Here is a 23,597-nt window from a genome sequence, read left to right as displayed (position 1 = left end):
TGTGTGTGTGTGTGTGTGTGTGTGTGTGTGTGTGTGTGTGTGTGTGTGTTTGTTTGTGTGTGTGTGTGTGTGTGTATCATTCCTCTCTAGGTGTGTGCGTGTGTGTGTGTGTGTGTGTTGTGTGTGTGTGTTTATCACTCCTCTCTAGGTGTGTGTGTGTGTGTGTGTGTTTATCACTCCTCTCTAGGTGTGTGTGTGTGTGTGTGTGTGTGTGTGTATCAGTCCTCTCTAGGTGTGTGTGTGTGTGTCCAGGCTGATGACCTGCAGCTCTGTCAGGTTGTTGCTGCTCTGCTGACTGATCACCATCTGAAACAACAAGATATACCCTAATAATAATAATAATAATAATAATAATAATAATAATAATAACAATAATAATAACAATAACAATAATAACAACAACAACAAGATATACCCTAATAATAATAATACTACTAATAATAATAATAATAATAAAAATAATAACAATAACAAGATATACCCTAATAATAATAATAATAATAATAATAATAATAATAATAACAATAACAAGATATACCCTAATAATAATAATAATAATAATAACAATAACAAGATATACCCTAATAATAATAATAATAACAATAACAATAATAATAATAACAATAACAAGATATACCCTAATAATAATAATAACAATAATAATAACAATAATAAAAACAACAAGATATACCCTATCACAGGAATAATAATAATCAGAGCCGATCCGCCCTATACGCTCACTACGCAAGCTGCGTAGGGCCCCGCAAATTACCCGAGGCCCCGCCTCCCCCTCGTGTCATAGCGCGTCAATTAATGTTTACAACATCCATGAGAAAATGAAGCGAAGCTATCCTTCTGGTCACGAAAAGAGGAAGAAAAAAACCACCATGAGAGTGAATTGCGGGAACAACAATCAGGTAAACTTGTGTTCTCTCCTCTCCAAGTTTGATGTCAGCAAAGTAGAGTTATGTTTATGTTTCTATTGTGTGTTTTTTTTCGGTCTTGCTAACCTGGCTGGGCAGGCAGGCAGTGCATCTCTCGGTCTGTGTCTAGCTGCTAATGCCAGTCACTTCCAGGGCTGTGTTTTGGGACTTTGTGCCTGACAAAAGTGAGATTATTTATTATTTATTACGTTTGATAAACGACAAAGTGCAACGGTGTTTGTTTACTGCAGCTCGGAAAAGAGAACCGCATCCGGTGTGTTGTCATGCGTTAGGCGCGTGCACGAAATGAAACGCGCATTTTTCAAGCAGAAATATATGTGAAGACCAGACAGACTGTAGGCTACAATATATGAGCGTGAATGATGGCACTCCTCATCAAAGTACACATTATACATACTTTAAGACACTGATTATCTAGTCTCAGACAATGTGTAGTTAAAAACTCTAAACAACTGCACTAATTATGCAAGATGGAAAGCAATGTATTGACAATTTGACATTGATTTAGGCTATATTGAATTTAAAATGTTGATTAGCTGGACATACTGGTCAATATGGATGCATATCCCTCAGTAAATAATAACCATAAATCAAGAATTGCTTCAACATGCATAATAATAAATAAATAAAAACTTTAACATTCTATGGCAAGCCATTTTAGCTTTTATTCATTCACAGTTTATGCATTTTTGATATCAAGAATTCGATTTTTTTACTATTTGCAATGTGAATTCTTGATTATTTTTACTAGTAGGGCCCCTTAGTTCATTTTTACCTACCAATGTCTATTTTTGATATCAGGAATTACATGTTCACTTGTACAAAAGTTAATTCTTGATATCACTCACAGGGATTATTGATATCTGCATCACTAGTTCACTATTTAAATATTACAAGAGCCAAGCCATAGTATAAATAGTATTTTATATTTGAAAATGTATAAAAGGAAATTGGGAGCCAGTTTAATTGGGTCTGATGCAGCTTATAAAATGAGTTATCTATAATTTGCAGGTGCTATGCTTAAGTTTGTCAGTAGAGGAGATGCTGGATCATCAGCCAGTGCAAGCAGACTCAGTTGTTACACATCCAGCCTCCACAGCCAGTACTAGCACAGACCCAGTACAGCTTCAGCCAGTACTAGCACAGACCCAGTACAGCTTCAGCAAGTCCTAGCACAGACCCAGTACAGCTTCAGCAAGTCCTAGCACAGACCCAGTACAGCTTCAGCAAGTACTAGCACAGACCCAGTACAGCTTCAGCAAGTACTAGCACAGACCCAGTACAGCTTCAGCAAGTACTAGCACAGCGTACAGCTTCAGCAAGTACTAGCAACACAGACCCAGTACAGCTTCAGCAAGTCTAGCAACACAGACCAGTACAAGTGGAGTACCTAGCAAGACCATTAACTTCAGCAAGTACTAGCAGACTGCGGTACTAGCACAGTACAGCTTCAGTAAGTACAGCACACAACCATACTTGAGTATAGCACAACCAGTAAGCTTAGCAATTAGCTGAGACCAGTAGCTTCGCAAGTACTAGCAAAAAACCAGTACAGCTTCAGCAAGTACCTAACACAACCCGAATTTACAGCTTCAGCAAGTATAACAACACAGACCCAGTACAGCTTCAGCAAGTACTAGCACAGACCCAGTACAGCTTCAGCAAGTACTAGCACAGACCCAGTACAGCTTCAGCAAGTACTAGCAACACAGACCCAGTACAGCTTCAGCAAGTACTAGCAACACAGACCCAGTACAGCTTCAGCAAGTACTAGCACAGACCCAGTACAGCTTCAGCAAGTACTAGCACAGACCCAGTACAGCTTCAGCAAGTACTAGCAACACAGACCCAGTACAGCTTCAGCAAGTACTAGCAACACAGACCCAGTACAGCTTGGGGGCGCGCCGGCGGCGCGGGCTGGCGCGCGGGGGCTTGGTCGGTCCTGGCCGCCCCGCGGGCTTGGTCGCTTGCTGCCGTGGGGTCTGGGTGGCGGCGGCAAGGGGTGGTGGTGTTTGGTTTTTGGGGGGCCCCAGGGGCCCGGGCGCCGGTGCCTCTGTGTGTCGCTCTTGTTCCGGCCTCTGTGTGTGGGGGGTGTGTCTGTGGTTGGGGTGGGTGGGTGGTGTGGTGTGGGGGTCGGGCGGTGCGGCCGGTGGGGGGCTTGGCCGCGGTTTTCGGCTCGGTGTCGGTTTTGCGGTTCTTGGGTTTTCTTCGCCCGGCTTCGGCATCGCAGCCGCGCCGACAGCACCGGGCGGTTCTTGTGCAAATTGCGCCATAGGTGGCGGGCGGGTCCCCCGCTAGGCAGCGCCGCCCCCCCTCCCCCCCCCGGGCCCCCCACGGCCCCCTTCCCCCCGTCCCCTGGCGGTGGCCCGCCGCCGCCCCCCGCCCCCCGGGGGCCCCCGGTGGCCCCCGCCGCTCTCTCTCTCCCCCGCTCTGGCGGGGCGTCGGCTGGCCTTTCATCTGTGCTTCAACCGCTCCTTTTCCTCTTTCGCGGGTTTTCGGCCCCCTTTCCCTTTTTTTTTTGTGTAGAATCCTCTTCTGGCGCGCCGCCCTGTTTTGCCTTTCCTTCTATTGGTGCGCCCTGCTTGCGTCTGCCCCCTCGCTTGCGGTGCTGCCGCGGGTGCTGTGCTGTGTGGCGGCGGTTTCCCTCCGCTCTGGTCGGTGGGGCGCGTTTTCTTGGCCGGGGGGCCGCCTTTTGTGTGTGCTGTGTGTCTGTGTGTGCTGTGTTGTGCTGTGTGTCTGTGTGCGCTTTGTGCTGTGTGCTGTGTTCGGGGTGGCGGTTCCGCGTTCGGTTGTTCGGTTTGGGTCGCGTTTTGTTTGCGGTTCTTTTTTTCTTTCTTTGCTTGCTGCTTTGTGCTGTTGCCGCGGCCGCGTTTTTTGTTTTTTTTTGGTGCGTGCCGTTCCCCCTGCGGCGGCGCGCTCCTCGCTCTGCGCCTCTCTCCCCCTTTTGCGGTGCGTGGCGTGCCTGCGCGGCGCTCCCCTGGCCGTCGCTCGTGTCTCTCGGCGCTTCTCCGCTTCTCTGCGTTCGCCGCTGCCTTTTCCCGCGTTTTCCGTTTTGTGCTTTTGTCTTGGTGTTTCTGGCCGCGTCTTTTTGGCCAATATTTTTTTTTTTTTTTGTTCTTTTCTTTTTTTTTTTTTTTTTCTTTTTGTCTCCTTTTTTCTTTTCCTTTTTTTTTTTTGTTCCTCTTTTTTTTTCAGCCATGTATACGTCCAATCAGCTGCCATGGAGTTGCGTTGTCCACGCATCCTGGCGTCATTTCCAGTAAGTGTTTTAACATAGGTGTATAAAGTGGGCACTACGGCAGTAAGAGGTTAGTGACCATTAACAGTGGACTGACCAACCGTTCGGTAAACACACGCTCCGAACCGAGCGGTTCGGGTGTTTTTTCATGAACCGTACCACCCCTAGTGTGTAGCTGTGTGTAGCTGTGTGTAGTTGTGTGTAGTTGTGTGTGTCTGTGTGTAGCTGTGTGTAGGTGTGTGTGTCTGTGTGTACTGTGTAATAGTTGTTGTTTGTTGTGTAGCTATTGTGTAGTTGTGTGTGTCTGTGTGTAGCTGTGTGTAGGTGTGTGTGTCTGTGTGTAGCTGTGTGTAGTTGTGCGTGTCTGTGTGTAGCTGTGTGTAGGTGTGTGTGTCTGTGTGTAGCTGTGTGTAGTTGTGTGTGTCTGTGTGTAGCTGTGTGTAGGTGTGTGTGTCTGTGTGTAGCTGTGTGTAGGTGTGTGTGTCTGTGTGTAGCTGTGTGTAGGTGTGTGTAGGTGTGTGTGTCTGTGTGTAGCTGTGTGTGTAGCTGTGTGCAAGTGTGTGTAGCTGTGTGTAAGTGTGTGTAAGTGTGTGTAGCTGTGTGTCTGTGTGTAGCTGTGTGTAAGTGTGTGTAGCTGTGTGTCTGCGTGTAGCTGTGTGTAGCTGTGTGTTCCTGTGTGTAGGTGTGTATGTAGCTGTGTGTTCCTGTGTGTAGGTGTGTATGTAGCTGTGTGTTCCTGTGTGTAGCTGTGTGTCTGTATGTCTAAGTGTGTGTAGCTGTGTGTCTGTGTGTAGCTGTGTGTAAGTGTGTGTAGCTGTGTGTTCCTGAGTGTAGCTGTGTGTAAGTGCGTGTAGCTGTGTGTCTGTGTGTAGCTGTTTGTCGCTGTGTGTTCCTGTGTGTAGGTGTGTGTAGGTGTGTGTTCCTGTGTGTAGCTGTGTGTTCCTCTGTGTAGGTGTGTGTAAGTGTGTGTCGCTGTGTGTAAGTGTGTGTAGCTGTGTGTAAGTGTGTGTAGCTGTGTATGTAGCTGTGTGTTCCTGTGTGTAGGTGTGTGTGTCTGTGTGTGTAGCTGTGTGTAGGTGTGTGTGTCTGTGTGTGTAGCTGTGTGTAGGTGTGTGTGTCTGTGTGTGTAGCTGTGTGTAGGTGTGTGTGTCTGTGTGTGTAGCTGTGTATGTAGCTATGTGTTCCTGTGTGCAGCTGTGTGTAGCTGTGTGTGTCTGTGTGTGTAGCTGTGTGTGTAGTTGTGTGTAGCTGTGTGTGTAGTGTGTGTTCCTGTGTGTAGCTGTGTGTGTGTGTGTGTAGCTGTGTGTAGCTGTGTGTGTAGTTGTGTGTAGCTGTGTGTGTAGTTGTGTGTAGCTGTGTGTGTAGCTGTGTGTGTGTGTGTAGCTGTGTGTTCCTGTGTGTAGCTGTGTGGCTGTTGTGTACTGTGTGTGTTGTTGTGTGTAGCTGTGTGTGTCTGTGTGTAGCTGTGTGTAGTTGTGTGTAGCTGTGTGTGTCTGTGTGTAGCTGTGTGTAGTTGTGTGTAGCTGTGTGTGTAGTTGTGTGTAGCTGTGTGTTATTGTGTTCCTTTGTAGCTGTGTGTGCTGTGTGTGTAGTTGTGTTATTGGCTGTTGTGTAGCTGTGTGTAGTTGTTGTGTAGCTATTGTTTTATCTGTGTGTGGCTGTGTGTAGTTGTGTGTAGCTGTGTGTGTCTGTGTGTAGCTGTGTGGTGTTTTGTATGCTGTTGTGTCTGTGTTGTGGCTGTTTTAGTTGTGTGTAGCTGTGTGTGTCTGTGGAGCTGTCTGTAGTTGTGTGCTGTTGTTGTGTGTGGCTGTGTTGTGTTAGCTGTTGTGGTTGTGTGTAGCTGTGTGTAGTTGTTGGTATGCTGTTTGTGTAGCTGTGTGTGTTGTGTGTAGCTGTGTGTGGTTGTGTTGTAGCTGTGTGTGTAGTTGTGTGCAGCTGTGTGTTTGTGTGTAGCTGTGTTTAGCTGTTTTGTGTAGCTGTGTGTATGTAGCTGTGTGTAGTTGTGTGTAGCTGTGTGTGTAGCTGTGTGTGTCTGTGTGTAGCTGTGTGTAGTTGTGTGTAGCTGTGTGTAGTTGTGTGTAGCTGTGTGTTACCTGTGTGTAGCTGTGTGTAGCTGTGTGTGTAGTTGTGTGTAGTTGTGTGTAGCTGTGTGTGTAGCTGTGTGTGTCTGTGTGTAGCTGTGTGTGTAGCTGTGTGTGTGTGTGTGTAGCTGTGTGTGTAGCTGTGTGTAGTTGTGTGTAGTTGTGTGTATCTGTGTGTATCTGTGTGTGTAGCTGTGTGTAGTTGTGTGTAGTTGTGTGTATCTGTGTGTATCTGTGTGTAGCTGTGTGTTACCTGGTGCAGCTGGACTGCAGAGACGGGGATCTGAGCTCCGCCGGGAGGCAGCGAAGTGAGGAAGACCTGCGGGAGGGCTGAAACACAAACAACAACAACAACAACAACAACAGGATATAACAACAACAGGATATAACAACAACAGGATATAACAACAACAACAACAACAACAGGATATAACAACAACAGGATATAACAACAACAGGATATAACAACAACAACAACAACAGGATATAACAACAACAGGATATAACAACAACAGGATATAACAACAACAGGATATAACAACAACAACAACAGGATATAACAACAACAGGATATAACAACAACAACAACAACAGGATATAACAACAACAGGATATAACAACAACAGGATATAACAACAACAACAGGATATAACAACAACAGGATATTATAACAACAACAGGATATTATAACAACAACAGGATATAACAAAACTAAACATTAACATTAGGCCTGTAGCAGCAGAGGAGGCGGGCCCTACCGGGGTCATGTGACTGGGCGTGGCCTGTCGGGGGGAACGTGTTGAGGACCGTGAGGCTGCCGTCAGCCAATGAGGACGTAGGAGCAGCGTACATCACCGTGTGACCTCCGGAGTACATCATGTGACCAGACCCCGAGGACGAAGAAGAAGACGAAGAGACACTGGCTGCAGAGACAGAGTATTCAGTTCATGTTCTCAGCAACCTGTGGGGCTGTGGATGTTACCTGTGGAGGAGGGGCTGCGGGTGTCCGAGCTGCTCTGATTGGTCGAGGGCTGAAGCTGAATGCTCTGCAGCTGCTGGGAGACTCCGCCTCCTGATGACACACATTCAACCATCATCAGACTCATGTAGAAATATTCATTCATTCATCACTTCTCTTCTTATCCTCATTCATTCATTCATCACTTCTCTTCTTATCCTCATTCATTCATTCATCACTTCTCTTCTTATCCTCATTCATTCATTCATCACTTCTCTTCTTATCCTCATTCATTCATTCATCACTTCTCTTCTTATCCTCATTCATTCATTCATCACTTCTCTTCTCAGAACATCTCGTGTCTCTCTGACTGACCTGCTGCGTTATGATTTCCGCGACATGGAAACACGGACAGAATCTACACATGAAAATGGAATCCTGTTATACACGCGGAATCACACGGAATTTGCATATATTTTGTTGACATATTAAATAAACGATTTATTTTTCTCATTTTTCAGTTTAAAACAAGCAGAGACAGGTCTCTACCTAAACCGTGGCCAAATGGCACTGCCTGTTGCCAAGTAACCATACGTCATTACGTTCACGTTGAGTTTGTTGCGAGGGAAAAAATGTCAAAGCGAGTGGTGCCTCCCGATAAGACAACAGTGGCAAAAAAATGAAGAAACTCTGAATGAAGTGCTAGGAACCAGGCTGAACATTACCCCAACGACCACTCTGAGTCTGGACAACGCCTGTTTGGTACGTTTGGTCAACGTACTGTTGACTGGACGCGCAAAGACACACGTAACCACCGTCTGAAATCAAAAGCTCATCTGAAGAACAAAGCTAAATCTAAAGGTACTTTATTGTCACTAGGGTGTTGCCGATGGGCGATATCATCGTCCATCGTGATGGCTGGCCGACATCACGATGGAGAGCCACCATCGTGATGCCCCCCCCATCCTGTCAAACACACTAATCCTAGTCGCGGGCGCTGGACGGGAAATTGACAAGTGTGTCGGTCTTAAACTAGCAAAGACACAAAGACGAGACATAGGGCTCCTTAAGTGGAAGCTACTTTTTCCCCCTTTACGTGCAACCTATTTATGAAAAAGACCATGTCTTTGAGCTGACTGCTGATTGGCTGTAGTGATACATTCTCTCTCTCTCCCTGTCAGCTGTAGCTCGCTCTACCTTCTAGTAACGTTGGACACAGCGGTCTTGAGTGAGACAGAAAAAAACGTTAAAAGTGGAGCGCTATCACACTTTCCTTTCTCCCCTCATTGGACTAAGTTTGCCGACACTACTGTCTGTGTGCGTGCATCAATAAGTCAGTCTGAGGTCCTGTAGGTACGGGACGATGTCATGCAGGATTTATGAATGTACGTTAGCAACAGGCTAATTCACGAAGGTGCTATTTTATGTGTGAGCTAATATTGTGCATCTGTTCATGTGCGCTGCAAACTATTCAGTGCAAACACAACCGATAATGTAGTTTAAACTCAGTAATGATTGTATGTTAGGTTATTACTCAGTAATGATGGTATGTTAGGTTATTACTCAGTAATGATGGTATGTTAGGTTATTACTCAGTAATGATGGTATGTTAGGTTATTACTCAGTAATGATGGTATGTTAGGTTATTACTCAGTAATGATGGTATGTTAGGTTATTACTCAGTAATGATGGTATGTTAGGTTATTACTCAGTAATGATGGTATGTTAGGTTATTACTCAGTAATGATGGTATGTTAGGTTAGGTTATTACTCAGTAATGATTGTATGTTAGGTTATTACTCAGTAATGATTATACAAAATTATGTTAGGTTATTACTCAGTAATGATGGTAATTTTACATGTTAGGTTGTAATTACTCAGTAATGATGGTATGTTAGGTTATTACTCAGTAATGATGGTATGTTAGGTTATTACTCAGTAATGATGGTATGTTAGGTTAATACTATAAATGATTGTATGTTAGGTTATTACTCAGTAATGATGGTATGTTAGGTTATTACTCAGTAATGTGGTATGTTGGTATTGTTGTTATTACTCAGTAATGATTGTATGTTAGGTTATTACTCAGTAATGATGGTATGTTAGGTTATTACTCAGTAATATATGTATGTTAGGTTATTACTCAGTAATGATTGTATGTTAGGTTATTACTCAGTAATGATTGTATGTTAGGTTATTACTCAGTAATGATGGTATGTTAGGTTATTACTCAGTATGATGGTATGTTAGGTTATTACTCAGTATGATTGTATGTTAGGTTATTACTCAGTAATGATGGTATGTTAGGTTATTACTCAGTAATGATTGTATGTTAGGTTATTACTCAGTAATGATGGTATGTTAGGTTATTACTCAGTATGATGGTATGTTAGGTTATTACTCAGTATGATTGTATGTTAGGTTATTACTCAGTAATGATGGTATGTTAGGTTATTACTCAGTAATGATGGTATGTTAGGTTATTACTCAGTATGATGGTATGTTAGGTTATTACTCAGTAATGATGGTATGTTAGGTTATTACTGTCGCTCTGTTGAAGGAGATCGTCCCACTGTACGGTCGTTACGCAGATCAGACATCTGATGGACTTTACCGCTCCGTAGTTAAGTGAAAGTAGGTCAAGTTGTAAAACTACCAGCAGGGCACCATTTACAGAGGGCATTTAAATGTATGTCTAATTGTTTCTATGTTAACTGTTGGCCCATAGTAGTAGGAAAAAATATTTATGTAAACTCCACACAGAAAGGCCCGGAACCACCTGGATTCGAACCTTCTTGCTGTGAGGCCACAGTGCTAACCATCGGGCCACCATGCTGCTCATCTACAGCGGGAAAATCCCTCCAGGTTACCACTGAGGCAACGACTAAAACAATAGCTGCAAGGCATGAGCTCGTGGAAGATGTTGCTGCAATGTGTGAAGCTGACGTACCGCTAGAGAAAATGAAGAGGATACGTCCGTTTCTTGTTGAACATTGCAAGGCGCGCTTCCAGAAAACGCCCGCAGCCTCAGGCAGAGCCACCTGCCGCGGGTCTTTGAGTGCTGCAAGAGATCCACGGGACAAAATCTTGGTTGTTGTCGACGAAACCTCTGACAACCGAGATCGCAGTGTCCTCAACGTTGTTACAGGTGAGCATCCAATTAGCTATGATTTAGGTCATTTTGAATGTGCTTTGCTGAATATATTAACCGTTTCAATAAAAAAGCTGAATTGTGAGTTTGTGTCACTGAGTTTTTAAAGGTCAATACTGCTTAGAGGAGAAACGAAAACACGCAAATCCGAAACGGCTAAAAATAAATCCCAAAACAAACAAAAATTTGAAAAGAAATAAAACGGATTTCATAGGGCTCTACATATTCATGTCCTGGTTAGGATTTGTTCCACAGAGTCAGCAGCAGAGCGACAGACAGGAAGTGGATAACATGTGACAGGAAGTGGAGAACATGTGACAGGAAGTGTACCTGACATCAGAGTGAAGCCCTGGCACGCCAGCTACCGGTCTTCAGCAGCGTCCCCGTTGTGGAGGGGGCGTCCAGCGGCGCCCCCCCGCACTGCAGGCCCGCTGGTTTGATCCCGTCCTGGGGTCACGCTACAGCTGGTTTGATCCCGAGTCCCTCACGAGTTGCTGGTTTGATCCCTGTCCCTACAAGAAGAGAAACTGCTGAACATGACACAGTGTCCTGTTTGTCCAGTGTGTAGGTATGTGAGCTTTTATACTACATTCCATTATTCATTCCTTATTCCTTCCATTTTATCCCTATTACATTAGATTCATTTCTGTCTCTGTCTTTTGTCGTCCTTTAGCCTACTGTCTCTTCCTTTTTCTCTCCACTTCTCTCATCTCTGTCCTTCATACTCTCCTTCTCTTTTCTGTCTTTCTCTTATCCTTCTGTCCTTCTATCACCACTGTGTCCTATCATCTCTGTCCTCCTTCTCTGTCTCCTTTGTCACTGTCTCTCCTCTTCTTCTGTCCTATCATGTCTCTGTCAGCTTTGTCTCTATCCCTCCTTTTCTGTCACTTCTCTGTCACTCTGTCTCTGTCACACTGTCTCTGCGTCACCTGTCTCTATCAGCTTGTCTCTGTCACACTGTCTCTGTCAACACTCTCCTGTGTCTCTGTCTCTGTCTGTGTCTGTCTCTGTCTCTGTCTGTTCTGTCACTGTCTCTGTCAACTGTCTCTGTCTCTGTCCTGTCTCTGTCTCTGTCTCTGTCTCTGTCTCTTCTTCATGTCTCTGTCTCTGTCTCTGTCAGCTCTGTCTCTGTCGCTTGTCTCTGTCAGCTCTGTCTCTGTCAGGTCCACTGTCTCTGTCCGCTTTGTCTCTGTCATGTCTCTGTCCATGTCTCTGTCTCTGTCTCTGTCTCTGTCTCTGTCACTGTCTCTGTCTACAGTCTGTCTCTATCTGTCCTGTCTCTATCAGCTCTGTCTCTGTCAGCTCTGTCTCTATCAATCTGTCTCTATCAACACTGTCTCTATCAACATGTCTCTGTCAACTCTGTCTCTTCACTGTCTCTGTCTGTCTCTGTCCTTCTATCAGCTCTGTCTCTGTCCAGCCTCTATCAACACTGTCTCTATCAACACTGTCTCTGTCAACTCTGTCTCTGTCGCATCACTGTCTCTGTCATCCTCTGCTCATCATTCTGTCTCTGTCAACTCTGTCTTGTCATCCTGTCTCTGTCAATCATCTGTCTCTGTCGCTCTGTCTCTGTCAACTGTCTCTGTCAACACTGTTCTCATGTCTGTCTCTGTCAACTCTCTCTATCATCTCTCTATCAACATCTGTCGCTCTCTAACACTTGTCTCTATCAATTCTCCTCTTTACACTGTCTCTAATCACTCTCTCTTCACTCTCTGTCACTCTCATCTGTCAACTCTCTGTCTCTGTCAACACTGTCTCTGTCAACACTTTGTCTCTATCAACACTGTCTCTGTCAACTCTGTCTCTGTCAACACTGTCTGTCAACACTGTCTCATCAACTCTGTCTCTGTCAGCACTTCTCTATCAACACTGTCTCGTCAACTCTGTCTCTGTCAACACTGTCTCTGTCAACCTGTCTCTGTCAACACTGTCTCTATCAGCTGTGTCTGTCAGCACTGTCTCTATCAGCCTGTCTCTGTCAGCACTGTCTCCGGCTTGTCTCTGTCAGCCTGATCTCTGTCAGCACTGTCTCTATCAACACTGTCTCTATCAGCTCTGTCTCTGTCAACACTGTCTCCGTCAACACTGTCTCTGTCAGCTCTGCTCTCTTGTCTTCAAACTGTCTCTGTCAGTCTCTGTTCAGCTCTGTCTCTGTCAACACTGTCTGTCTATCAAAACACTGTCTCTGTCAGCTCTGTCTCTATCAACACTGTCTCTGTCAACACTGTCTCTGTCAGCATGTCTCTATCAGTCTCTGTCAGCACTGTCTCTGTCAGCACTGTCTCTGTCACATCTCTGATATAGGTCTCTCAACTGTCTTAGTCAACACTGTCTCTGTCAACTGCTGTCTCGTCAGCACTGTCTCTGTCAGCTCTGTCTATCGGCTCTGTCTCTGACCACTGTCTGTCAACACTGTCTCTGTCAGCACTGTCTCTGTCAGCTCTGTCTCTGTCAACACTGTCTCTATCAGCACTGTCTGTCAGCACTGTCCTCTTTCAACAGTTCTGTCAGCTCGTTCCAATCTGTTCTGTCAATCTTCTGTCAGCGCTAGCTCTGTCTATCTCTGTCTCTGTCAGCTCTGTCTCTGTCACTTTGTCTCTGTCAACCCTTCTGTCAGCACTGTCTCTATCACACTGTCTCCTGTCTAGAACTCTGTCTGTCAGCACTGTCTGTCAACACTGTCCTGTCAACACTGTCTCTATCAACACTGTCTCTGTCAGCCTGTCTCTGTCAGCCTGTCTCTGTCAACACTGTCTCTGTCAGCACTGTCTCTGTCAGCACTGTCTCTATCAACACTGTCTTTGTCAGCACTGTCTCGGTCAACACTGTCTCTGTCAAATACTGTCTCTGTCAACGTGTCTGTCAACTCTTGTCAGCACTGTCTTATCAGCTGTCTCTATCAGCCTGTCTCTGTCAACACTGTCTCTATCAGCACTGTCTCTGTCAGCTCTGTCTCATGTCAGCACTGTCTATCGTCAACACTGTCTCTAGCCTTGTGCTCTGTCCTCCACTTTGTGTGTGTGTCTCTATCACTATGTCTCAGTCTCTCTCTGTCTCTTGTCACCTATCAACTCTCCTTTGTTATCAGCCTGTGTCTTATCGCCTATATATATGTTGTCAATTGCGATGTTAAAAACTTGTCGTATTCTTTGTAATATTGTGTTCATGTTTTTAATGTGTCTTGTATGTGTATATGCTGTTATATTATGTTACATGCTATTTTGTGGAGATATTTTAGTGATACGGATTGCGATAACATTAATAGTATAATGTTAGAACGCTGGTTTTATGTGACTATATTGTGTTTTATATATAGCTGTATTTTTTTTAGCATTATAGCTTGTTTTTTTATGGCGTGTTGGGTCGTTATATATATATTAGTTTCTTTAGGTGCTCTACGTGATACGTGTGTTAATCTTTATACGTGGCTTTGCGTTGCTCTTCTGTCCCTGAGTAATAACATGGGTTTTCATTATATTGTAAGTAGCATCGGAGTGGCGTTCTTAAATAATGATGGTAGATTTGTCTTGATCTCAGTGTAGAGAGGCCTTGTTAGGTCTGTTTAGCACAACGAGTGTTATATGTAGTGGATAAGATATAATCATAGCTGATGTTTTATATGTTTGTGCGATTTTATATGGTATTGTTTAGTGTTATGTCGCTTTCACTTTCTTTCACCTCCACTTCTTATCACTATCTCTACAAACTTCTCTACCCCTTTTCTCTACTCTTCTCTACTTATTCTCTTCTCTATCACCTTCTCTATCTTTTCCTTTACTTCTCTTTCTTGTTTTTCTCTCTTTTCTCTATCCACTTCTCTGTACTTTTTTTTATTTTCTTTCTTTCTGTGTTTTTTTTTTTTTTCTATCTCTGTTTTCAACACTGTCTCTATCAACACTGTCTCTGTCACTCTGTCTCTATCAACACTGTCTCTGTCAACACTGTCTCTATCAACACTGTCTCTGTCAGCTCTGTCAACACCGTCTCCGTCAACACCGTCTCCGTCAACACCGTCTCCGTCAACACCGTCTCCGTCAGCACCGTCTCCGTCAGCACCGTCTCCGTCAGCACCGTTCCGTCAGCACCGTCTCCGTCAGCTCCGTCTCCGTCAGCTCCGTCTCCGTCAGCTCTGTCTCTGTCAGCTCTGTCTCGGTCAGCTCTGTCTCTGTCAGCTCTGTCTCGGTCAACACTGTCTCTGTCAACACTGTCTCTGTAAACACTCTCTCTGTCAGCACTGTCTCTGTCAGCTCTGTCTCTGTCAACTCTGTCTCTATCAACACTGTCTCTATCAACACTGTCTCTATCAACACTGTCTCTATCAACACTGTCTCTATCAACTCTGTCTCTATCAACTCTGTCTCTATCAACTCTGTCTCTATCAACACTGTCTCTATCAACACTGTCTCTATCAACACTGTCTCTTTCAACTCTCTCTCTCACACTGTCTCTGTCAACACTGTCTCTGTCAACACTGTCTCGGTCAACACTGTCTCGGTCAACACTGTCTCTGTCAACACTGTCTCTGTCAACACTGTCTCTATCAGCTCTGTCTCTGTCAACACTGTCTCTGTCAACACTGTCTCTATCAACACTGTCTCTGTCAACACTGTCTCTATCAGCTCTGTCTCTGTCAACACTGTCTCGGTCAACACTGTCTCTATCAGCTCTGTCTCTGTCAACACTGTCTCGGTCAACACTGTCTCTGTCAACTCTGTCTCTGTCAACACTGTCTCTGTCAACACTGTCTCTGTCAGCTCTGTCTCTGTCAGCTCTGTCTCTGTCAGCTCTGTCTCTGTCAACACTGTCTCTATCAACACTGTCTCTATCAACACTGTCTCTATCAGCTCTGTCTCTGTCAGCTCTGTCTCTGTCAACACTGTCTCTGTCAACACTGTCTCTGTCAGCTCTGTCTCTATCAACACTGTCTCTGTCAGCTCTGTCTCTGTCAACACTGTCTCTGTCAACACTGTCTCTGTCAGCACTGTCTCGGTCAACACTGTCTCGGTCAACACTGTCTCTGTCAACACTGTCTCTATCAACACTGTCTCTATCAACACTGTCTCTGTCAACACTGTCTCTGTCAGCACTGTCTCTGTCAGCACTGTCTCTGTCAGCACTGTCTCTGTCAGCTCTGTCTCTATCAGCTCTGTCTCTATCAACACTGTCTCTGTCAACACTGTCTCTATCAACACTGTCTCTGTCAACACTGTCTCTGTCAACACTGTCTCTGTCAACACTGTCTCTGTCAACACTGTCTCTGTCAACACTGTCTCTGTCAACACTGTCTCTGTCAACACTGTCTCTATCAACACTGTCTCTGTCAGCACTGTCTCTGTCAGCACTGTCTCTATCAACACTGTCTCTGTCAACACTGTCTCTGTCAGCACTGTCTCTATCAACACTGTCTCTGTCAGCTCTGTCTCTATCAACACTGTCTCTTTCAACACTGTCTCTATCAACACTGTCTCTTTCAACACTGTCTCTTTCAACACTGTCTCTATCAACACTGTCTCTGTCAACACTGTCTCTGTCAACACTGTCTCTGTCAACACTGTCTCTGTCAACACTGTCTCTGTCAGCACTGTCTCTGTCAGCACTGTCTCTGTCAGCACTGTCTCTGTCAACACTGTCTCTATCAACACTGTCTCTGTCAGCACTGTCTCTGTCAGCACTGTCTCTATCAACACTGTCTCTGTCAACACTGTCTCTGTCAGCACTGTCTCTATCAACACTGTCTCTGTCAGCTCTGTCTCTATCAACACTGTCTCTTTCAACACTGTCTCTATCAACACTGTCTCTGTCAACACTGTCTCTGTCAACACTGTCTCTGTCAACACTGTCTCTGTCAACACTGTCTCTGTCAACACTGTCTCTATCAGCTCTGTCTCTATCAGCTCTGTCTCTATCAGCTCTGTCTCTGTCAACACTGTCTCTGTCAACACTGTCTCTGTCAACACTGTCTCTGTCAACACTGTCTCTGTCAACCGAAGCAGGAAACACACTCAGAGATGTTAGTGTCAGTGTGTGTGTGTGTGTGTGTGTGTGTGTGTGTGTGTGTGTCTGTGTGTGTCTATGTGTCTGTCTGTGTGTGTTTGTGTGTGTGTCTGTGTGTGTGTCTGTGTATGTGTGTGTCTCTGTATGTGTGTGTCTCTGTGTGGGTCTGTGTGTGTGTGTGTCTCTGTGTGTGTGTGTTAGAGGTCGACCGATTAATCGGTAGGCCAATTAATTGGCCGATTTTTTGACTTTTTTTTACATAATCGGCATCAGCCAATATCAAGCCGATTAATAGGCAGGCGCATCTGCGGGCAGCCTGGTGTTGTTGTTGTGGAACACGTGTTCGACGCACGCTGCCCCTAGAGTCAGTTACCAGCAGAGTGAGCAGACCTCCTCCAGCGCCTAAGGAAGGAGCTGTTCCTCGGAGAAAACGGTAAGGATTACATTCTTATAAGTCGTATATATTTAATGAAAAACATATGACATGTTACTGCCAACTTCGAGAAAAAACATGAACAGGCGACATGACGTTCGGCTACTTTGGATATTGATAGCTGTCGTGTCATGCTGTCATGTCACAATAATTAAGCTAGAATTTTGCAATCACAGACAGTGGATCTGAGACTTTTATTATTTGTTCTGTGTGTCTATATTTGAGAGGGTTGTCAACTCAATGCAGAGAAAGAAGTTGTAGTTAAAAGAGACCACCGCACCATATAGGCTAGAAGGACTGGCTTTGCGTTGCTAGCGTCGTTGCTAGGGTTGGGCCAGAGTAGACCCGGTGCTAATATGGCACCTGTGCCTTAACGACCCGTATCTACCGGACCGAATAGCAACGCAGATTTCTGTACCTCATTTCGGCGCCACTAATATGCCTGCGTTGCTCTCTGATGCTCCGAAAATGAATGTTAGAATAACAGAAACATCGCAGCATGTGACGCTAGTTAACATTACACTCGTCAGCAGCTAACGTTAGCCTACCATTAGCTAGCAGATGGATTAAACACGATTAAAATGCTGACAGCTAAACGGTGTAAAGTGTGATTTATTTCACTGTATAGGATCCAACAGCAGGATGTTAAGCAGTGTGCTGCTGCCGTTGTTTAGCTACTTGTCTGAAGAACAACACAGACGGTGCGTCGCGGTGCATTCAAAGTTGTTGTAAAATACCCGTTTGCCATGGTGGTTGTTTTTGTCGTTAAACAGCAATTTACTAGTGAAATACGTTATTGTTATAAGTTATAGTTATTACATTATTATTAAATCATTTAATTTTGACCATATGGCCTAAAGTTGTTTCCCTCCCTTAATTAGGTTTTGTCCATTTGGCTTTGTCTGTCAACAAACAAAACAAACCATAAATACATGTTTTAGGACAGTTTTTGGGAAGATGATAGAAACTTTTTAGCCTTGTATCACTTACCATGCACTGAATTATTAGCTGATTTATAAAAAAATGACTTGAAGAAGATACTATACAAAAATACTAACTTAACCTTGTATTTTCCCCCTTTTTTAGTCATTAAGTCTGATGGCTGAAAAGAAAACCACCCCCTTATGGCAGCGCTTCCCCCAGCCAACACCAAAACAAAGAAATGCTGCTGGTTGCTACTGTGTGTCAGCACTACTATTTTTAAAATGGTCAATTTATTTTATTGTTCTCAGCTGTTTCATAAATGCTGCTAAGTGCACTAAACTTTATCTTTTAATTGAATAGTTTATTTGACAAAGTTAAATTTATTTTCTTTCTTCTTAGCCGTTTTGTTTATTTATACAATATATGTTTTTACATTGTACATGTTTAATGTAAGTATACAAGTGCAGATTGGTGTTCAATAAATGTTTTTGTTGAGAAATTTTGTGTATCTTAAGTACTTATTAGTATTCAATTTTATCTTTCAAATAGAGGTTAAAAACAAGCAAATATTGGCCAAAAATAATCGGCAGCATATATCGGCCATCAGCCGACCCTGATTTCAAAAGATCGGCATCGGCCTGAGAAAACCCATATCGGTCGACCTCTAGTGTGTGTAGCCTTGCTACAGTGTCTGTTGTCATGGCGTTACCTTGGCCCCCTCTGACTCGGCCACCTGGTAGGTGAGGTCTGTCTCCGTGAAGCCCGTGGCGCTCATCCTCTGGTCGGAGGAGGGGTCCCAGCGTGGCGGGGAGTCTGGCGAGTTGAGGCAGGTCTGGATCAGAGCCTTCCCCGTCTCAGACGTGATCATTGGCTGCAGCTTCCTGGTCGCAAACGTGTACACGTGGCCCGTCTCGCTGGCGACCAGCAGCAGGACCTGGGTCCCAGTCAGCGTGGACAGCTCGTAGGCCTGCAGGGACACGGCACAGGCTATCACCTGGAGATAGCCTGTGCCTATCTCCAGGTGATAGCCTGTGCCTATAATCTGGAGGTAGGCACAGGCTAACATATGATATGGAGATAGACACAAGCTATGTTTCCATCCACATGTTTTTATCCGAATTAAACGTACAATATGTAACTTTCTGCCGCTAGGTGTCTCTCAACCAAAACAATGGACGGTAAAACTGGACTTTTGATGACGTTGGGAAGTTGCGTGGAATTATGGGAGTTTTTAGTGTTAAACACCTTCGCTGCAATGCTTCGCTGCCGGTCAGAATCATAGACTGTTCATGGACGAGTTTACCCATTGAAGTTTATTCACGTTACGTTTAGTAACGTTTATTCATGTTATTGTAATAAAATAGCTGCAGTTTCCCCAACATAATTACGTTTTTCTCGATTAGATTTTTATTTGTAGCTGACCAGTTAGCTAGCTAGTGAGCCAGCAAGCTAACAGTAGCCAGCAGCTAAAACACAAAATATTTCACATATCAGTGTCACCTTTTGGATGGTTTCAACACCGGGGCGGACCATTGGGCGGACGGGGTTAGTTGTAACGCTAGCTAGCTACTAAACGAGGCTGAGAGACGGGTGTGGGGGGGATTGTCGGGGAAATATCCGCGATGGCGAGGACGTTTGATGCCTGCTGTGCAGCAGCAGAACATCTCCCAGCTGCCCCGAATTATCTCCCCTTCACTTTTCAGTAATCTTAACTTTTGGTTTTGGTGCTTAACCCACCTTTTGTCGGGTTAATTTAGCTAACCGTAAAGACCGCTAAACGCGAAGGGGGGGAGAAATTCGGCACATACACCGGTAGCGCTACGGAGATGTAGCTAGCTACCGCTATGGATGGCCGCTGTTGTGACTCGGTGCTGGATCTGATATGGTCCGTTTCCCGACATTTAATTAAACTGCCGTTAGCGTCGTAAGCACCAGGCACTGGAGATAAGTTCTGGCCGGGGTTGTAATGAAAGTAGCTGATTGGGGGCTAACGGTAACTAGCTAGCTAGCTATATGTCCCGGGGCTGTTGTCAGCTGTCATCCCGACTGAGTCTCTCTGCGCCGGGGGAGTGAGGCAGACAGACCGGGGTGTGCTAGCTGGCTAAATTAGCATTACATTAATCGTCTATCTATACAGCTAACGTTATTCGTGGGGTTAGCCCAGTCCTGTTAACTGTGTCATACTAAAAATAACTTTATTAGCGTGTTGAACGATGTTGTAACCATAATGTTACCCACAAAGCATTAGCATCAACGTTAGCACATTGTAGTAACGTTAAGCTGGTATCGATATTGAACTTTCAAAATAGATGAGGTCTCTGTTGTATTACTGTGATAAAAAGTGGGATGTAATTAATCACAAAATGATGCTGTATGGCAAAAAAGCAGTATTACGGTTACAAGTATTTTTTTTCTGTGACATTGTATGATTTACAATTACTCCTGAACATATCATCTTGGTGCCAGTGTTCTGACGGACGTTACAGTAACTAGACAGTGAAAGGTTATATGACGCCACTGACGGGCGACTAAAGGAAACGTGCCGTGTCTGAAAATAAAATAACAGATTTCTCTGGGTTTGACATTTGGTGGAAACATTTGGGATAGTGTAAAAACACAACTCATAAAAATATATAACATAGGTATGGTCGTTTTTAGACATTTTAAGGCAGAAATGTTACATATTGTACCTTTAAGTGAATGAAAATGAAAAATGCCGTCATGGAAACGGTAAAATTCGACTGAATTTCATGAATATCGACTCAAAGGAAATACGTTCGGTCTCATGGGATTTTCTCTTGATCGATATATACGGCTTATGCGATAAACGCTGATGGAAACGTTATTTGCCGAATAAATAATGAATTGCGATTAAGTTTTAGGTCATTTTATGGTTGCAACCCGCAATAAAACGAAGAAGAAGAAGTTGTAGTCCATTTCCGCCCAGTATTTCCTCTCTGTTTGCACACATGACAGGCGTCAACAAAGACAGATGTAAGTGGACGAACGAGGAGACGAGAGACTTTCTGAATTTAATTTACGAGCAAAATATAACGGCTATTTTAGACAGCAAAAATCTAAGAAATGCCAAAATTTATCAGGAACTGGCAAAGGAAACGACCAACCAAGGTTAGGACAAGCCGTGGGACGTCCTGCTGAGTAAATGGAAGGAGCTCTAACAGCGATACATGTCTCAAAAAAGAGAGTTGTCTCTCAGCGGTGCCGGAGGGAAAATAAAAGGATTTTAGATGAGCTGGATCAGATCCTCGGCCAAAGGCCCATCGGAGCTTCCTTGGCTTCTGATATTAACAACAACAACAACTACTTTTGTCTAGCAAAACCTAGTTCGCAAATGTCTGCTTGAATGTTGTGCGATTCAGTGTGAAAATGAACGGAAACACCTTCAAATGTCTCAAATCAATTCGATATACCAATTTAATCGCAAAACAGCATGTGACATCATTACGCAACAGGTTTTTATTCGCTTTAGAGCTGTTGGATGGAAACACACTTTCACACTCAGCTTTATTCACATGAGTTTTTTTACCGAACTTCAGATAATTCGATTGACAAGTGGATGGAAACTTAGCTACAGGCTAACATATGATCTGTAACATAGACACAGTATAACATATTTTTTCAGTAAGCCTGAGATAGACACAGTCTAACACCTAGAGCTAAACACAGGCTATCATCTTCAGATAGACACAGGCTATCATCTGGAGATAGACACAGGCTATCATCTGGAAATAGACACAGGCTATCATCTGGAGATAGACACAGGCTATCATCTTCAGATAGACACAGGCTATCATCTGCAGATAGACACAGGCTATCATCTGGAGATAGACACAGGCTATCATCTGGAGATAGACAGAGGCAAGACCCTCCAAAAATGTTATATTTTACAAAAAACTGAATTATAGATTCATTTTTTGATATTTCAGATTTTTTAATATATTAGAAATACATTTGTATTATTTTCGAGTATCATATATTTTACATTATTTTTTGATTATTAAATTATTTTATTTATGTATGTATGTATGTATGTATGTATGTATGTATGTATGTATATATATATATATATATATATATATATATATATATATATATATATATATATATACACACATTTATTTATTTATTTTTATATATTTTCAAAAAGAATTAGAAAATTTAAAAACAGAAATGGTAGTATTATAAAAGTGTGACTATGTTGTGAGAGCTCCGGTGTTACAGCCCTACTGGTTTCCACACTAACTGGTTTCCGTATATGTTGTGTTAATACGGAAACCAGTTAGTGTGGAGACCAGTAGGGCTGTAACACCGGACTCACCTTCTTCATGATGCCGGTCTTCCTCTTGCTGAAAGTCGTGTAGCGCCGCAGTTTGTTGTCAATGAACTCCATCTTGATCTTTACTCTTCCTCTGGTTTTCTTCCCGGGTTTGGCTCCAGGCAGCCCGCCGGGGATCAGACCCCGGGAGGTACCGACCTCGCGCTCACTCCGCTCCCGCTTCACGCCTCTCCGGTCCCCGCCCGAACCCGCCGTGTCCTCCCCGGAGTCAGAGTCCGGCTCGGACCCGCTGGAAATCACATCCGGGTCATTGTTCGGTCCCGGTCCGGCCGTGTTCAGCCCGGCTCCGGTTCTGGTGCCCATTCCCCGCTGGGTCCCCCCCCCCCACCGCCCCCCGGTCCGGAAAACCTCCTCCTCCTGCCGGCTCTCCGAGCTCCCAGGCCGGGCACAGTCAGCTAATAGCACCGCTAACCGCTAGATGCTCGGCTAACTGAGCTAACTAGCTAACGGCAGCTACAGTTAGCTTAGAGGATCTTCGGCTATAGTTAGCATCAGTGAGCAGTTACTTTAGCAACAAGTGAAGCTCTCTGTCCATCAAACTCCGTAAATCACCGAGAGTTCCCGCCGAGCGGCCGGGGAACGTCGGAGGAGACATCAGGAAACATTTTCTACATAAAAACTGATCCAGTTTGAGAAGAATCAGTGAATAAAGTTTACAAAAGTTGTGTTTTTGTACAGTAATCAGTGACAAAACACTGCGCTCCACATAAGGAAATGACGAGCAGCGTCTACAGATATCCGTCCGCTGTGGAATATAGTTTTACAAACGTAGAACTATTTTCACACTGCTTGTTTTAAATATCACACAGATCATCAGGACCGTCTTATTAATGTATTCCGAACATGTAGGACTAATAGAGATTATATTAGACTTGTACACATGAGACGCTAAATTAGTTTGCGCAGTGATACCAAAAGGGACTCGCAGGGGAACTACTTTCCTCCATATAAAGTAGCACGTTTCCTTTTATGGCGCTGCCGCTCCTTATATGGTCAACAGAACTACAGACGGGAAAACTACAAATCTGTACAGAGAAGCAGAAGGGGAGGAAGATGAATGATTTATGTATTTATTAAACAAGCCTTTTACATATTATATACAGTAACTCAGCCCGGTATGGACCTGGGTAACAGATAGGGGGGCGTTAGGTTATTATATTTGTTTTAGTATTTTTAAAAGCAAAGAGAAGCGAGGCAAGCAGGGGCCTGTTGCACAAAACCAGGATAAGGGATTAACCCGGGATATTCATATTATCCTGGATGAATTTAGCTTTGATTTGGTTGCACAAAAGCAGGTTGAATTAAACCCAGCCAAGTAGGCCTAACTAGGGCTGGGCGTATCGATCTAAATATTGATACCAAGATGAGTAGATTGGTATCGGATCGATACTGTCGTGATGAGGTCGATACTTTTGTTGCAGTTTCTCTCAGAGTTCATGCGAGCACAGCATCTCTCCAAGTCTGTGCGCAGTGTGCAAATAGCTCACCTCTCTCTCTCTCTCTCTCTCTCT

The 23,597-nt window shown here is 44.1% G+C and overlaps 1 protein-coding gene across 1 annotated transcript; it reads right to left on the bottom strand.

Annotated features, from left to right (window-relative positions):
* Positions 1–188: 188 nt before the first annotated feature.
* Positions 189–22,805, bottom strand: LOC120561808 (serum response factor-like). The gene is made up of 7 exons (XM_039805068.1): positions 22,069–22,805; positions 18,430–18,696; positions 10,703–10,733; positions 7,246–7,335; positions 7,022–7,186; positions 6,517–6,593; positions 189–306 (listed from the first exon to the last, which is right to left on the bottom strand). The coding sequence occupies exons 1-7, from the start codon at positions 22,387–22,389 to the stop codon at positions 229–231; spliced, it is 1,029 nt and encodes a 342-aa protein (XP_039661002.1). The 5' UTR covers positions 22,390–22,805; the 3' UTR covers positions 189–228.
* Between the last annotated feature and the right edge of the window lie 792 nt (positions 22,806–23,597).

The sequence above is a fragment of the Perca fluviatilis genome, chromosome 1, assembly GCF_010015445.1.
Source record: "Perca fluviatilis chromosome 1, GENO_Pfluv_1.0, whole genome shotgun sequence".
Classification (NCBI taxonomy): domain Eukaryota; kingdom Metazoa; phylum Chordata; class Actinopteri; order Perciformes; family Percidae; genus Perca; species Perca fluviatilis.
Note: the sequence above shows the minus strand (reverse complement) of the source record. Positions and strands in the feature narration are given on the sequence as shown.

Bases quoted from the DNA above. Each gene is read 5' to 3' on its own strand.
- LOC120561808 (XM_039805068.1), bottom strand. From the start codon at position 22,389: ATGGGCACCAGAACCGGAGCCGGGCTGAACACGGCCGGACCGGGACCG. The intron at 18,697-22,068 runs GTGAGTCCGGTG...GTGTCCCTGCAG, and splicing joins AGACCGGCATCATGAAGAAG to GCCTACGAGCTGTCCACGCT. The intron at 6,594-7,021 runs GTAGGGCCCGCC...TTTGTGTTTCAG, and splicing joins CGCCCAGTCACATGACCCCG to CCCTCCCGCAGGTCTTCCTC.